This window comes from Nothobranchius furzeri, chromosome 1, assembly GCF_043380555.1.
Source record: "Nothobranchius furzeri strain GRZ-AD chromosome 1, NfurGRZ-RIMD1, whole genome shotgun sequence".
In the NCBI taxonomy this organism is placed as follows: Eukaryota; Metazoa; Chordata; class Actinopteri; order Cyprinodontiformes; family Nothobranchiidae; genus Nothobranchius; species Nothobranchius furzeri.
Genome location: NC_091741.1, coordinates 69,118,416 through 69,136,557, shown reverse-complemented (window position 1 = coordinate 69,136,557; position 18,142 = coordinate 69,118,416). Strand labels below are relative to the sequence as shown.

General features: G+C 39.5%; 1 protein-coding gene across 2 annotated transcripts in view; it reads right to left on the bottom strand.

Annotated features, from left to right (window-relative positions):
• The window catches only part of glra1 (glycine receptor, alpha 1), a 209,743-nt gene that overhangs the window by 121,884 nt on the left and 69,717 nt on the right, over positions 1-18,142 (bottom strand). The window contains exon 4 of one of the 2 annotated variants that reach the window (XM_070549989.1): positions 14,608-14,646. The exons of the other annotated variant lie outside the window; for it this stretch is intronic. Coding sequence (XP_070406090.1) covers positions 14,608-14,646 — 39 coding nt within the window. The remainder of the gene's footprint in view (positions 1-14,607; positions 14,647-18,142) is intronic. 2 annotated transcript variants of the gene reach the window in all.

Below are 18,142 nucleotides of genomic sequence, written 5' to 3'. Positions count from 1 at the left end.
AAAATAATAATAATAATAAAATCACAAAGGGCCTCACAAAGGAAATCACAGCAATGTTAAAACACCGGGGACCCCCCAAACAAACAAACAAACAAATAAACAAATAAACGGATGAATAAAGATCATTAAAAACAAAAAAGATCATGAAGCAAATGAATAAATATCCGAACTGTGTGTATTAAATAGTCCCTTTTATCTGTGCTGACTAACCACCTCTGTACACTAAGTTATGCATGTATTTTCATTGCTGTGATCTGTTTATAGTCTGCAGTAAAGATAGTAATGCTATTTTAATTTTCAAAGTAATGAAAAAAGTACAACAACAACAACAATAATAATAATAATTTAAATTCTTAGGTTTGTGCTTATATAAGTACGATAAAATGACACAAATGTGCTCCAATGAATGCTGGATGAACGTTTTCTTTTGCTGCAATATTTGCTACATGAAACACACAAACGCATCTGTCCCACGCAAATTTAATCCCAATCATTTTAATTAGGTTCAGTGATCATCTCCCCTCAGGTATAGCATCACATAGGGGTTGATATGAAGATGCTCCAAACCAAACATAAAACATAAAGAATATCAAACCGTGATCCATATGCTTGTGCGTAGTATGCAAATATGGATGCAGCTCCAGTTGAATCAAATTTCTAAAGGGCTGAAACACAAAAACTAATATTTGTTACACAGCAGCAAAAGGCAGAGAAAAAAAACCTCAGAAGAGAAACACTTTCAATCTCCCTGCTGCTGTTTTATTTATTTTCGTCCTCTATCAAATCCACGTATATAGAACATCCAAGCAAGCTGCTGCAAGAACAAGCTGATGTTTCCAGAACATCGAAGACATCTCCATCTTATGACTGAACAATAAAACACAATTTAAGAAAGTCTCGTCTTTTTTTGTTCATTTCTTCCCTCTGTTTGTTAGCAAGAAATCAAAGTTGGCCATCTGACAAAAGGCTTGCCTGCATCCTTTTCTTTTTTATCCTCATGCAGAAGTTTGAGCCTGCCTTCTATGCTGCACTGCTCCTCATTGACTCAGGCAGCTCGTAACTTTCTCACAAACAATTTAAAATGTAGCAGCTCCTGTTGCAGCCCCTTTCCTCCTTTCAGCGGGCTAATAAACAGCACAGCTGACGAACGGCAAAGGGAAACCACCGCGTTCTGTCATATTTTAATTGGGGTAGCGAGATGAGAAATTGTGGTTTCTCCTGCCGCCTTATTCAGCCATCCATCATCACCTCTTCGTTAGGAACAAACTTTATTTTGTTTTCCTGTGAAGGAGGAGGAATGCCATTATGACATGTTTTACCTCAGTTCTCTCTCTTTCTTTGTGATTTCCCCAATAATCTTGTTTTCTTTCTGTTTATGTCCTTTCCGTGCCTGTGTCATGTTACCCCAGCTCCTCTTTTCATTCATATTCCCTCTTGCAGCCACAGGGTGTTCTGGTTTCATTATGAGATGAAATGTATTCAAACTGGAAGGCAGACAGAGAGGAGAGGAAGGAGAGATGGATGGATGCAATGCAGCTTGGTCAGAAAACACCTGAGGCTCAGTCTCTTTGTGTATGTGTGTGTGTGTGTTTGCTTTTCTATGCATATTTACCTAAAATTGGCATTCATGCCTGCCAGCATCCTACATTTCTCTGTGAAACTGTGTGTGCAGCCTGTTTGCACTGAGAAAATCTGTTTGTGTGTGCTTGCATGAGCATTCCTGCGCTCCCATTCTTATGTTTATCTGTCCTCCTTCACAATCAGACTACATTGTATGAATCTGCCATTAAATAAGATATATGGGTTTGTGACCTTGAACAAAAGTTCACTGCCAATATAATTATCGTCCTACAAAGCCAAATGTTTATGATCATTTAATATGCATTAAAGCATGGGTCCAGGCTGCTGGACACTGGGAAAACTGAGAGACCATCTAAAGGCTCGGGAACTTTTTGCAGGTGTTTAGGATTTATTAGCTGATTAGAGTTTGACACTTTGAGTCAAGAATATTGAACCTTTTCACATTATTCGAATTATCTGAGCTTTGAATATGGGGTTTTCATCAGCTGTAAGCCATAATCATCACAATTATAACAAATAAAGGCAGAAAAATCTGGATTTGCATGGAATGAGTCTCTCATATATTAGTTTCACCTTTTAAGCTGCATTACTTAGATAAATAAACTTTTACACCATTTTCCAATGTTGTGAGTTTCACTTATCTCCCTATTCAATGTTGTAGGGGAGACTTTTTAGGCTCACCTTTGACCCATTAGTACCACCTGAGCCTGGTTTGAACACCACGGCCTCGCTTAGTATTGTTTATGAACACAGTGGACCATGTCACAAAGCTCCAATCATCTAAAATTGTTTTCTTGAAACGTGACGACAAGTTCCTTGAACCCCAGCAGCCTCCACAGTCCCCAGGACTAGGAGATTCATATAATGCATGGAAACGATTGAAGCCATCTTGTGAGTTTTGACCAGGACCTCTGAGGAATGTCTTCAACACTTTGTTAAATCTTTGGCACCAATACAGTGCTGACGGCAAAACTGCATCCTAAAGTCTACAAGCAAACAAGATCTAAAGTTAGAATAAACCATGAGGGATGGTGACATTTTTGTGCATAATTTGTGTTTTAGCTGGTTCTATGACATGCTTGATTCATGTCGGGCGGTTTGGCTGAGGAGGTACCATAAAAATCAATTCTATTTTTAATTAAACAGTTTTTTTATTGGAAGAATTCAATGAATGAGAATACGAATAAATGTGGACTCGTACCACTCTGCCCTTGTAGGTCTGTAATAAAAAGCAGATAAAGAGGAACGTTTGCAGAAAAATTAATGAGCAGCCCCCATCGGGGTTCCGTCCAGCTTTTGACTGACGGGTGGACATGACAGACCAGCAGCTACCGGACTGAAGCGAGACGGAAATCAATAGCAGGTCTGTGGTGGCGACACGGTGATGGACACGAGGTGACTAGAGTGTTATACCACTGGATTACAACTACAACACAGAGAGGGTGTAACAGTGTTAAGAGTGTGTGAGAGAATAAAAATAATAACGAGAATAAAGAGTTTCACAAAACTGACGGGTTACTTACATGGGTTTTCTGGATGTGTGTGTGTGTGTGTGTGTGTGTGTGTGTGTGTGTGTGTGTGTGTGTGTGTGTGTGTGTGTGTGTGTGTGTGTTAGCCATCAATACTTCAGTGATTTATTGCTGCGTTGGGACTGCAGCTGCTAGTCTGATGCTTTTAATCATGTTGAGAGAACAGTAGATGGTCGTCCTTGATTAAGGGACATAACACACGTTTGTGCACATTTACAACTCCTTTTCTTGGCTATTTGAAAGCACCGGTTCCCTTATTATACCAACTTTGTTTTTGCCAACCTTTTATTTGTTTATATATTTTCATTTAACTCATAAGAAAAATATGCATATTTTAACAACAAATCCCATAAAAGCCTTTAACCTTAATCAAAGATGGCACTTTGCAGGTTGATGCATTGGTGTAACACTAGCGTTTACAACTTACTGCTCATTTTGGACTAAACTGCTGGATTCACTTCCTGAATATGAAGGCTGTTGAATTTTTAATGAGGCTGAGAAATTTCACGAATCACATAAATTGATTCTGGCATTAATACCTCATTACTTCATAAAGTATTCAGAGTTTGCAAATTAGATTATTTTTCTTGTAATGAAAATGTATTAGGGTATAAGTCATCTTTTCTTTTTGTTTCATTTTTCTATAGTAAATTAAACCCCCGGCTCTTATTCCATTTACTTTTGATGAAAGGAAATGTAAAGCTGTTAAGTTATTTCCTGTGTGCCTGTACACAGCTTTAATTTAATGTGTGATTTCCCATAAGTCAAGTGCCAGGAGAGTATTTCATTAAAGAATGACTTCATCCTCTCCTTTTGCTGAGGTCTCAGAGGGCTACATGTTTCTGCAGTCTGAAACTGGAGATGATCGCCAAGAAAAGCAGGTTAAGTTATATTTTTTGAAACACGCTGAAACTTTTTTTTCACCCAAGTTGCTTTTTACAGTTTCATCCTTCAAATAAAACAACAGTTTTGGATTTGATGTAAGGGACCAAAAGTGATGAAGCAAAATTAAAAGGTTTAGATGTAGTCAACTCTTTTCATTCAACGCTTGAATTAAGAATTTGGTGAAGCCCACAACTCAACGAATCACATCACCTTCTCGCTCTTTGGTACGTGTCATAACATAGTCTCATCATTTTTAAGCATATGTGCAATAGTTAAGAATCAAATTAATAAGAAATAAAAAACAAGCTGCAACAAACTGGACATTTTGCCACACTGATGTAACCTGGCAGCGGCCAGGTCTCTATGTGTAGCCCCGTCCCATGTGGAGTCTACACAATTTGGATTCTCCTGAGTTCGGAAAACTCCAGATGTTGTGAGAATTCATCTTGCAGTGAGGTGTAAAACTATAATAAATTGTTTACAGTGTTCAGTTTGTTAAATGTCTCCAAACAGTTGCAAGAGGTCTTAATAATTTTAATGTATGCGTCAAAAGCCTAGCTGCAATGTTTGAACAGCCAAAATGTTATACTAGGCACCTATTTAGGCATCATTTTCTAACCACTGTGAAGATCCTGGGAAGGGTTAGAGACCAAATTAAAAATAAAGAGTTGGAGAATTTCAAACACATTTTTACAAGAAAATTGTGAGACAATTTGTGACAAATTTGCATAAAAAGTTGAATATAGAACAATTTAATAAAAAGCTACATGTTCAAATAATACCTCCACAGGGAGGGGGATGCAGAATGAAGGTACAGGATTTCCTTTGAAAGCTTTATTTTAATTAAAAAGTAATCAAATGTTGATTTTGAAGACATGCTGCTGCGTTTATGTTTATATCTACCAGCCTATAGAGGGCACCATTGCAGGTTACGAAACAGTCCACTCAGCACAGCGAGACTGGCTCTGTGGCAAGTCAAGCAGCTGCTTCTGAGCCCAGAAGATGTCGTTATCCTTCTCAGAAGAGGAGCTACCATAAAAGATCTAAAACCAGAGTGAGTTTAGGTGAAGCCTACAACAGATGGACCCAAATAAAAAAATTCTTGTATCGGCAGCGAACCTGGTATCCTGGTTCTATTGTTGCAACTACAACCTGCATACACTAGATGTCGCTTTGGTGTTCATGTTCCATATTTCACCTTCAAGTAAGAAATTAATCAATTAGATAACCACAAACTACTTTTATGTTAAATGGAAGCTCAGCTTTTAGTGAACAAAGAAATGTTTTGACTTGGATTTTTCCAACGCTTCTGTGTCGTAGAGATGTGCTGCCACCAGCTTGGGAATGTTTGGAAGAAAAACTGCAGCCCGGATTGCTGTTGTTTTGTAAAGTGCTAAACCTAAAGTGGACATTTAAATATTGACAATCAGACTGTCACACAATCCACCTAAAAAGAAAAGAAAATGTTTGTGTTAGCAATTTTTTTGCAACTGTGTGATCAACTTCATGTGATCCAGCTGTTTTTGAAACCTTTGATCTTTACCATCTGAAGAATGGACACATACATAATTTTTGTGTAATGGAGCACTCAGCTATGTCAAAAGCTTATGAAGCCTATGAAAGCCTGCATGGCACAAACTTGATTGCTCATGATGTTATGTTAAGCCTAATTTATACTTCTCCGTCTGCGTTGGTGCAGAGACAGGCAAACCCATTATTCGTTGGCGCAAGAGCTCTCCGACAGGCTCGCAGAGGGTGATGGGGATATGCTCAGTTTTTTAACTATCTATCAAACGTGACGGACACTGCAAGCTTGTGACTGGTCAGGATGCCGCTTCCTGTAAATTTGTCAACAGCACCTCCGTTGCCCCCTCAAAAAATAAGACGATATCAAGCAGCAGACATGCAACAGATTGAGGAGCGCCTCACAGAAATGTCTGAAAATAAGAGTGTTTATTGACCTGTGACTGAAGGGGTAACAAAGATACATAACAAGCACAGGACTGCCAACTTTTGAACTTTTCAGTGAGTGACAGCGTTCTGTCATTTTATGCTCTGTGATTCCTCAGCGTGAGATACAGTATAGGGCTTGGGATGACATGTGATTACGCGTGGCGTACTGGGATGTGCGCAGACATGTTGATGGCCTTACGAGTGTAAACAAATAGTGAAAACAAACAGGATGTCGTAGAGAAGAAGCGGATTTGGGTGAAAGGAAGTGTTAAACAATGTGTTAAAATCCCCAAAAGGATGTGGAATATACAAGGATATGTTAAACAAAGACGTTGTGGACCAGTACACGGACAAAATCAGCATCAAGAATGGTTTGGATCCATATGAAAGACCCAAGATTGGAGCGCCAATGATACCTTGTTGCTGCAGCAGCTCTGCATAATGGGCAGTTCGACTTTCTTGTTTGAGGTGTGAGCGAATGTAAATGTCCAGGTGAGCGGTAAACAATATATCTGCTATGTTTTCTATTAAAACAATCAGAATTGTCATCCCACAGAAGAAGTGTAGCAGGAGTAGCTGTGTTGTGTGTCAGCGTGCTCGCATTAGCTAACTGGTATGTGTGTGTAGACTATGTGTGTGTTGCAAGTGCATGATGTGGTTGAACAAAAAAAAAGATATATAAAAAAACGTACACCATCTGTAACTTACCAGAATGAAAATACTAGCCTAGTGAACTAGACCAAATTCTTGCTTTGCAAAGTTTGGTCTAGGCATGCTCCATTGGAACCTCCGCAGCTCCTACCAGGACTCTGGCTAGCCAATCACAGCACTCTAGAGGGGTTTCAAACACATAAAGAGCTGTGATTGGTCCATAATGGTGGGCCAATCATAGTGCTCTATCTGCTTAGTGAGCAGATCACAGAGCTTTATCCGCTTTGTGGGCCAATCAGGGCACTCTATATGCCTGGTGGGTGGGATGATGCAGCAGAGTGAAACAAGAGTATGTCACATTCATTGTCCAGTGGAATGCAGAGATCATTTGAAAGACAACGGTAGAACCCACCCCACAACCGAGAGCCGTCAATGGAGCGTGGCCAGACTAAAGCCCTTTTCAGATAGACATTCTGGAACATTTGCGGACAATTCAATCCGGTTTTTAACCGGAACTGTGTTTTCAGACACACCACTTTTGTACCGGAACTTGTCCTTTCGGCTGCGTTCACACAGCAGGGAAAAGTTCCAGATGTCTGACGGCGGCGGGGGGTGGTGGGGAGAATCTGGCTTATGTTAAGAAGAAGAAGAAGAAAATATCATTTCTATAGCGCCTCTGAAGATAAAAATCACGAGGCGCTTAAGCATAATTCTGCGCACACGAAGACGCATAAGAGACCTGGATGATGAAGCTCAATGGTTAAAGGAATCACTGAAGCGGCGTGAAGCGCTCCGTCGCGCGTCTAGATGGTACCGTAGGAGGCGAGCTGCCGTGGTTCGCCGCATGCTACAGCAGCGAGCTACCTAGGTGCGCACAGCGTCCCCCGGGCCCCTCCTCCTTCCCCTCCCCCTTGTCCGGAACTTTACCTCACCAGTCTGAAGCAGCCACCTTGTCCGTAACAATTCCGGACCTGTTACTAGGGGCTTCGTCCGGTTAAATTCCGGAACACGTTATCCGGATGTTTGTATTCAGACAGAAAGGTCTTACGGACAGAGTCCGGAACATTTCCGTTTTTCATGGCCTGTCTGAAGGGGGCTTAAATAATACATTTATTTAGTCTGGCTTGCCAGGCTATGAAAATACTACAGAAGGTGATGTTTGGTTGCCTTACAGCTGTGATACAAGCGAGCCGACGAGCACGTGTTTTATTAAAAAAGAAAATTAGCTTTTTGCTCGGTGTGGACTTTGCTAAGAATTAGGATATTCCTTTAAAATGCCCATAAAAGCACTGTCTGTGGGTGTTTTGCCTCAGCCTCGAGTAACTGTTCTGCAGAGTTGGCTTTCTGCTGCAGTAAAGGTGTGTTTCAAGAGAAGCCTCTTGAATCAGTATAAATCTCAAACACAGCATTTCCTTCCTCTCAATAAAAAAGTAAAACAGCAATATGCTTCAGCCTGCAGTCGTCACATTAAGGTGTCACCACCCTAAAGCGCTTTGCATGATTTTACAAAGCTGTCCTCCATGAAACAGGCCACTTGAATGACTATAAATCTGCAGAAACAGATTGAATTTTCTGGTCCTGTGTGCAGCACTTAAGGGAAAAGGAGAGCCCAGAGTAAGTCATTGAATATCCCATGGCCTAACATTGAGGGCATAAAAGTGACAGTGTGAGAAGGTGAGTTGTGTGTAAAATGTGCTGAACATACAACAACAGAAGGACCAGAGTAAGCTTCTAATCAGGAGGAACGGCTGCTGTTGGTGCTGGTTGTGGCAGAGCTGGAGGCCTTGACCTGCTGAAGATGTTGGGAGAGAAATCTCTCTTCTGTCCTCCACCATTATTGTCTGCACATAATCTCTTGCCTCTGTTGCCTAATCTGATTTGTTTGCTTGAACAACTGCAGCAGTTTGATCTCTTTATGAATGTGATGAAAAGTTTGCCAGTTTTCCAACCACACAGCAAAAACTATTGCAAATACGATTATCCATCTCACTTGGATGCTACATTTGCTAACAGTTTGAGGAAGATTTAAAAGTGTCTCTTGTGAGCTGCAGGGCTTCACTCTCATTTTGGTGAAATGTTAAATGAGTTTGAAAATTGTACAACACAAATTTACTATCAGACACAAAGTTTCTGGTTCTGGAGCCTTTCAAGTTTAAGTTTTGTAGCGTCACAAAGAGAAATGTGAGACAACTTCAGGAGTTTGAGACCAGTGAGGGTATGGTGTGGCAGCCCAGTGAGATACTGGATTCAGATGAAAAATAATAATAATTATAATTTACACTGTCTGGATTTTATAACTGAATTCAAGAATAAATCTTACCATCATGACTTTTTTTTTAAGTTGTCAAAGCTGGAATCCGTAGAGTGACGTCATCAAAACGAGGAGGAGAAGATTTAGAGATATGAAGAGCTATTGCTCCCACAACAGCTGCTCCTTTTCCGGACAGAGCTGAAAGCCATGACTCATACTGCGCACACAAATATCCTCATAATGGAGGGCTGTTGTGACTGCATGTTTTTGATATGTCCCTGCTCAGAAACACCAGATTCTAACTGCTGAATTATCTCCTCAGCCGTCTTCGGGTTCTGCAGTGCTAATCACTTGTTTTAATCAAATCTGCAGTTTTCAAGCAGGGAAACATCTAAAACCCACATGACTACATTATGATTATTCATGTTATTATGTTTATTCATTTAGGAGACGCTTCTATCCAAAGCGACTTACAATTTATAACCTATAGGGCATGTTGTGATCTATGGGGGAAACCGGAGTACCCGGAGAAAACCCACACATGCATGGGGAGAACACGCAACTCCACGCGGAAAGGCCGCAGCCGAGCCGAGTTTCGAACCTGCAACCTTCGTGCTGCAAGGCAACAGTGCTAACCACTGCCCCACCGTGCAGCCCATATATATATATATCATATATATCTGGAACACATATCCAATCTTCCCAGTAAATGTTGTTTAAGGATTTGGGTATGTCTCAGATCAGTGCAGTTGTTGGATATCCTTACATACAATTTGTACTACTAACAAAATACATTCTGATATCTGTATTTTCAATTATTTACTAATAAAATAATAATTTATTTATTTTAAAGTACTTAAAACATTTGACTAGTAATAATACTATTTTTACTGGGATGAATTTTTGCTTGGTAAAATAGGAATACAACAAAGAGGCGTGGTTGGTAATTGAATGTTAAAATGGTTCATTAAATTCAAATTCAGTCCATAGCCACCTGCTGGTATTCTTATGAACAAGAATAAAATAAACACGCAATCAAAATGTTATAAGTAGTTTCTATTTTTTTGTGTTTTAGTATTTTCTGCAGTAATCAGCTGGAGGTTTGTGGTGAATTAATAGTTATTGAGTTAAGGTTTCAATACCGTAGGTAAAATAGGTGTTTAACAACCTGTGTCAATACAGCAGAATGCAGGAAATAGCATCTACACCATATATATTCTTCTGCCTCCCCCATGCTTCTGACATCCCTGAGTTTACAGACTGATATTAATTCATTGCAGATCGAGTTAGCATTTTAGCTAGGTTGGTGTGCTAGGTAGGACTGCATGCTGGGAACTGGGGCGTATTCCCATTGATTGACCCTCTTGTGGATACCCATCTCTACTGGTTAATGCTCTAGGCTCTCATAAATGATTTGTTTTGCTGTAGGCCAGGAGTGGGAATTAGGAGAAATATATGAAAGATTCTACGTAATAGAACGGAGTAAGATAGTCAAATATGAGCATTGTTAAGTTACCCCAGCTTTAATTGACACATTATTAAGTACAGTTTGGTGGTTGGGGTTGAAGCGTTTCCTTGAAGCTCACGTGGGAATCTTGTTTATTGTCTCCGGTTACTGAGGGCCAGCTCCTCCCCCTCTTAAGTCTTGAACTTTTTTGAGCTATAATTGTGCTTCTGCAAGTTGAACATTACAATGAGCAATTACATCTTATTAGCTCTGCGGCTTCTGCTTCTTTTTTTCTACTGTTTTTGGTTGCAAAGCCAGTGGGTAAGTTATGCGTATCAGCAGCCTGGAGGCAGACGGGATGCTGCCTGCTAATATAAAATCATGGTCTCCTGTGAAGCTCACAGTGGCTGCAGACTGAAAAGCTCAGGAGGTAATTGGGGTCTTTAGTCTGCAAAGCAACAGTGTCTCTTCCACTGACATTATTCACTCAAAATAATCAGAGGCAAAAGGGTAAAATCTGCAGCCGACGTGCTCAACTTGAGCTTTGATTCACTGTAATTGTTTCGATAGCACGGTCCAAATTCTTCCATCGACTGCTCCTAAAATGTGCAATACATAAATGCAAGGGTGTTTTGATGGAAATGTTCTTTTCTCTCTTTTTGGACTGTGAGGGTTTTTAGATTGCCCCACGAGCACTGCCCAGCAGACCATCCATCGCATCTCTTTTCTGATTTGATCCATCTCCAGCTGTAATTGTCTGGAAAATCCTGCAGCAGTTCTTGCAGGATGGACCATGTGACTGGATGGTATATAAGGGGGGGGGGGTTGTATTATGGTCAAGTCTCTCTGCATAAAAATCTGAATCACATACATGTTATTTACGACTGACAGGAGCAACGGTGCTTACTGTGCATTTAAAGTTAACTTTATTCATCAGAACAACATAGTTTCTCAGGTGCTATGCATGTGCTTTAATCAGTTTTCTATTAAAATGATCTGTTCTGTCATCTTAAACTGGATTTAACATAAATTAACAGTTTGTAAAAACAGGAGCTGAAGTCATTATGTTGAATCAGTCCTGAAAATGCTTGCAGAGCTTGGAAGGATGCCCAGAAGATCTGCTCTGACACTTTCAGTTTTCATTTTTTCTGTTTCTTTCTACTGAACACCACAATGACCCAAATGCAGTTAAAAAAAAACATTTGGGCTCAGTAGTGTTTGTGCTGAGTCAGACTCCATAATCAGGGTCCAGATGGGTGGAAGAGGAGAACGTAGTTTTCTTTAATAACACCTTTTGCGGCGCATTAAACCTGCGCTGTGCCAATACACTAAGGCCATTTATTCAATCCCTTAGATGTAAGTAAAATTAGATGACAATGCTAACAACTCATATGGAGCTTGTTTACACTCTTTATAATTATTTATATCTTCATATTTAAAAAAATAATTCTATAATTTACTGTTTTTCACTAGTTTTCCTTGTACATGAAAAACTCACTGAATTGCTTCTTCTTCCGGCTCTTGGAGAGTACCGACCCTTTTTCTTCCTCTCCTCCCTATCTTATCCCGAGACTCTTTGTCTGTCTTTGGGTGTACGGCACTTCTGCATTCTTTCTGGAAACTAGAAACTGGAAATTATAAAAAATGCACCTGGTCAGTTGGTCTCTCAATGCGATTGACAAGATTTTTTCAACAATGAGAATGGGAGAAGGGGCTCCCGGATGCCCCTCTAGGACAGAGCCAGCTGGGCATATCATGGACTCCTGGAAACAGTGGAACCTGATCTGCCTCTCTCAACTGTCTGTAGAGGATTCTGAAGACGTCTGGATATTCGTGGTGTTGGCGTCGGGATTCCTGCTGTTTGGCTTGAGCGGTAACCTGGCTTACCGGAAAATTAATGAGCTTTCGAGGAATATTGGCTTAATCCTGGAGCTCAGGGATGGATTACGCCACGCTGTGAATGCACAAACTCATATACTTGTCGAGATGGGTCGTAAGCTTGGAACTTTGGCTAAGATTCAGGCTCTGGCACAGAAGGCTGATTCGATCAAGGAGCGAGTTGACGGGACAGCATGGTTGGGAATAGATTAATTTACGCTATTATTGGATCTGGAGGGGTTGGAGACCAACATAACTTTAAGACAGAGAGGAAATTATCTCTGTCTGGCCCCAAAACAAGTTCTTATCTGAATCTGGTGCCCTTGAACCTGTGAGGCTGAAGTGATTACTCCCCCTCAGAAGAAATGTGGAATGTTGCCATTGCCATGGCAACTCTGTCTCCCTATCCCAACATGGGCGGGACTGTGACCGGTGAAAGCCGTGGAACCGTTTCCAGGAGTCACTATGCTTTCTAACCCAATTTCCTCCCTCCCCTGTCCAAACGGAGGTGACGAGCGCTGCTCATTGCGGCTGCATGCACTGATGGGAGGAGAGTCCCCAACTCTATAATGGACACTTATGTTGAGTAATGTCTGAAGTCTGTTGCATTTCTGTCTGAGGTGTTTTTTGCATAGCAAAGCTGCCCTCCCTGTGGAGGGTCACTCTGAAGTGCCTTTTTTTCTCTCCACCTGACTCAATCCTCATATAAACCCTCTGATCTCTAGTAAGGTAGCGCGACTCGGGTTGCGAATGACTGCAGTCACCAATTCTTGTCATGTGTCTATGTATGTATGTCTGATCTCAGAATTGTGTGTACAGAAACTCTACTTTCCCTCTGGGATTAATAATGTATCTTTGAATTGAATTGAATTGTATGAAAACTGCTAAATAAACAAAGCTGTCTTGCCTTAGATTAATAGGAACACCTTTTCTTCAATTCAAACAGCCTTTTCATAGATATTTTTTTTCTAAAAAAATGCATGTTACTTATTCAGAAGGGAGCTGAGATAAAGGAGGCTACAAAAAGTATACCAGCAATATGAATGGTGTATCTATCTATCTATCGTGTGTCTATGTCTATGTATGTATGTCTGATCTCAGAATTGTGTGTACTGAAACTCTAATTTCCCTGTGGGATTAATAAAGTATCTTTGAATTGAATCAATCAATCTATCAATCTATCAATCTATCAATCTATCAATCTATCTATCTATCTATCATCTATCTATCTATCTATCTATCTATCTATCTATCTATCTATCTATCTATCTATCTATCTATCTATCTATCATCTATCTATCATCTATCTATCTATCTATCTATCTATCTATCTATCTATCTATCTATCTATCTATCTATCTATCTATCTATCTAGATATATATGATGTGGTGTTTATTTATTTTTTTGTGGGCTGGAATGTCCTTAAATAAAACAGCAATCCAAAAAATATGCTTGGATGTGTCGTTCCATTTATTAAAGTAAGAAACACAGTCAAACTAAACAAAACTTAAAGAAAATTGATGCCTACAATGTTGAGCATGGTCAAAACAGTTTGTCTCCAAAAAACCCACACCTGTGGCTTGAGTAGGCCACCTTTAACCTCAAGGTAGGCCTCTGTAGAAGATGGCTCCACCATATAAATATATATGTACATGTGTTCCAAACTTCCATCAAATAATTTCTTTTTCAGTTTTTCTGCACTGCTACCTACTGAACTTTCCAGTTACTGTATTTTACCTAGATTTTCCAAACTGGTACAAAGAACACTTACAGTAATGAATTCACACAAAAATTGTGATGATTAATCTTTTTTTGTACTTGAGCACATTGAGAAAATCTGCTAATGGCCACCATCCACATAAAAATAAGGCTCCGTAGATTTTCAGTAAATGAACAACATTCATCTGGAAATGGTCTCAAGCTTTTAAAGTCCCAAAAATCAATCTGTCTTCTTTTCGTGCGGGCTTCAGCTTTTTCCACACTGGGTGAAATCATTTCATGGTTAGGTAATGTTGCAAACTGGAAAAGTTATAAAAACAACAACAACAAAGTCCAGCTTGAAAGAGGCATTGAAAGATCTGCACAAAAAACATCTGATGCTGTCACATTTTGCCAGTGAAGCAACAATTCTGTGTGTCATCATTGCAGAAATATGTGTTAAGCATAACACACTTTATAAAGTCAAGCTCTCCATATATTTTCCCTCATCGCTCCGGTTAGTGATTCCTTGACAGCTTAATTCATACAACGTTCAACAATCTCTACAAATTCATCCACAAAGGCGTTTCCCAATGTTCCTCGGTTTCATAACATTTGGAAACTGCCTCATAATCAAACGTGTGACTGTGAAACAAACAAAAGAAAAAAAAAATGGCCAGGGAATTAAGAAGAGAAAAAGAAAGGAAATAGGAGAAAAGAAAAAGGAAAGTACCTTTCTTGTGAGTAGCTTCATTTTTGGAGCCTTTGGGGTCTAATAAAAAAAAGATCAGAATTAAACACAGCATATACTAACACCACCTTACCAACTATACGTTGTTTGTCCTCGTTAAGGAAAACAACAGCTTTTTCTATCAAGGAGCGAACAAGACAGCAAGGCTCGATTATCTAAGGTGTCACACTGCTGCCAACACTCAGCAAGGGTGAGTGTATGGCAGAGGGGGAGGCTCAAGAGGGACGGGGAGGAGGGGGGCAACATACTGTGATTGCAATAGCAGGAAGGAGGGATGCAACGAGCCTGTAAAGAAACAATCTATTGCCATACTGCAGCGGGCAGGAGAGATGAAGAGGAGGAGGGTTGCAATGCGGCTCTATCAAGAGGAGCTTAAGTATAACTAGCAAAATGCACTAAAGGTGAAGCAAGAGACCAGGGATTAAAAAGAGGAGGATGGGAGGAGGATAGGGAAGATGCAAAGACTACATGTCAAACTGGCTTCATTTGGATTTAATATTTTTGCCTCATTTATCATTTAGGAAAACCTTTATTTATTATTCTCACAAACAACAGGTTAATGGTGAGTTGCATTTTCCACACTAAGTGAAGAGACTCATCGTTTTCCATATTTAACTCCGGCCACAGAAATAAAGTAGCAACATCAAAATTAACAAATGATCGCCAAGTGTGAAATGAAATCCTATTTTTTTCCTTTAATGGGTGTAATTAATTTGAAGTCATTTGGGTGAAATGGAGCCTGTCGGAATGACCCCGGAGATGTAAATCTTCAACCTTTCACAAATGGTCCTCATCGTTGGAGTCTTAGCACAGAGAAGTTTTAGCCTGCAGAGAAGCTGATTTATAATGGAGAAATGTCAGCCTGCCATTGTCAAGGAACTGGAAGTTGAGGCCAAATGATTCATTGTTCTGCAGTGACAAGGGTCGTTCACTCCAGGAAAGTTAGCGCTCGACAACAGACTTTGCCTGATCTGTCAGAGAAGATTGGTGGCTTATTGGATTTATTGAATTTGTCTAGAAAGTTCCAGCGAGGACAAGTAGGAAAGAAAAGTTGTGCTGCAGCTTTAATCAGCAGATATTCTATAGACCCCAGAACACAACCAAACACAGCCTACCATCAGTCAACTTTGTGTAACATCATGTTAAAGCTGTTTTCTGGAGTTTCCCCTTTCAGAAATTATGTATGATTTGTCGGAAATCCGTAAAAGTGATGATCTTGTCATGTACTGTGATATAATGTAAGCAATATGTCTTTTTATTTATTTTTTGCTATGCACACCCCCTGCCCCGCAGAGCTCCGTGCAATAGGAAACTGAGCGCCGTCCAGAACTAACCAATAGCGTTAGACTACCGCTTACGTGCTTCAAATTTAAGGAACACCTCAGCTGATGCAGAGTTGATGAACTTTTCACGAACAAGTAAGTCTAAAATATAAATATATGAAAACACAACATGGCATGAGAATACTACTAAAAAACAATGTGTTTTAGCTCTGTTTGTCGGCTACAGAAGCACATTTATAAACAGAAACGTGAAGTTGCCATCTTCAAAAAAACAGACCAACAGCGTTTTTGTGTGATATGCTTGTCAGCCACTAGATGGTGCCATCGGATAAGAGAAATACTCCGGAAAGAAGCTTTAATGAGTCTTCCTTGCTGAAAAGAAAATGCACAGAAACCAGATGAGAAATATCTTTATGCATCAGAACTGGACAGTAAATCTAACAGAGAGAGAGAGAGAGAGAGAGAGAGAGAGAGCCATTTCATCCTCTTTGAAATAAAAACAACCAAAAATATTTTGTGCATTGAAAACATGTAGAGATGTTTCACTTCTTTAGTTCAGATTTTGTAACTGATGTCCTATTTTGCCCCCAAAGTGCACTGAACTGACCGAACCTGACCCATACTGGTTTACGGTACTTGACAACTGCCATAGTCAAGGATGGCAACTACAACAAGTAGAAGTGTGGAAGCAATAATCCATCATTGCCAGCCTAGGAAACAAAGGATTCTAAAATGGATTAAACCATTCTTTGTGACTATAGACTGTTGTAGACAGGTGACTTAAACACTATAATGTGCTCGAATCCACGAAAGGCATTTTCCTTTCCTTCTGTGCTCTTAGCCGTTTCCCTTAGCCCAGGTTCCCCCTGTGGACAAGCAGCTTGTAGAACATCTGATCACATGATGTAGTCATTAAAAGTATGGCTGCTTTAGTTTGGGGGAATTGCTCCAGGAATCTCAAAAGATGGGCTAATTACTGGTTCTGTGCCAAATCAGTTATCTTGGCTTTGCTAATGGAGCTTACCAAAAAAAGTGATCTTTACTGTTCATTGCTGCAAATAAAAATTATGCAATAGTGTCTGAGTGCACCATGTTTGCAAGAAAAAATTCTCATAATTTAATGAACATCTACAACTAATTTTAAAAGTCAAGCCAGTTCACGATGGCTGCCATAGATATTTTACTTTAGGAAATTAAAAAATATCTTAAATTAGTGGTGATTTGGTGTGTAACAGGCTGAGACACGTGCCCTGAGTTTTATGTAACATCTATGAACAAATCTCCCCATAAAAGGATACTTTGCAACATTTTCATACTTTTAAATCATTTTCTTGAGCCAGTATCTGCTAAAATGACCCTTTACAGGGTTAATGAAAGGCCTCCCAGACCCCCACCACCCTCTGTGGCCTTAGAAATAATTTAGGTGACATGCCTGGTGCTGCAGTCTGCTTCCATGTACTGCCCCTATCACCAGGGAAAATATACACTGTCACTTTAAGTGATGGAGTAAACCAAAGGCATCCAAAGTGTGGCCCATGGGCCATTTTAGGTCCTCTTACATGTCTGTGTGATCCTGGACAGCAATTTAAGCACAGTCAAACATTTTTCAATGCTTTTCTATTGTGGGTATAGAAAACACGGACCAAAACACGACCAATCAAAGCAACAAAAACAGAAGATAAAAATACCAATCAATAAAAGCTAATTAAAAAATTAGGACTACAAAGAACACAATAAAACACTAAAACAAGTCACGGTCTAAAGGCCAATCATAGTAGTTTGTTGTTTGTGAATGAATGTTATCGGTTGCACTGGATAAATAAAACTGGTGAAATATATTTTTGTTCATGTATAATTTAAAACTGTACAGAAAAAAATAAAGTATTTCAAAGGGGTGATTCTTTTTTATACACATTGTATTTTTAAAGTGCCAACATACAATTATTTGTATGTTTAATATTACAGAATTTTTCATATGATGTTTCTACAAAAACAGAGACACTATCCATTAAATTAAAATAGTACAATAATGTAATGTTGACCAGGTAATCATTAAATTAGAAAATCACATGAAATGAATTTTTTCCTGTTAATATTTAAGAAACACATCTGTGCTCTATACGTTTCAAACAAAATTGGAAAGTTGGCAAAACTCTCATATATCCAAACCCAAGCAAACACAAAATAACTATAACTCAGTTTATTATTATTTTTTACATTTATCTCAGAAGTGT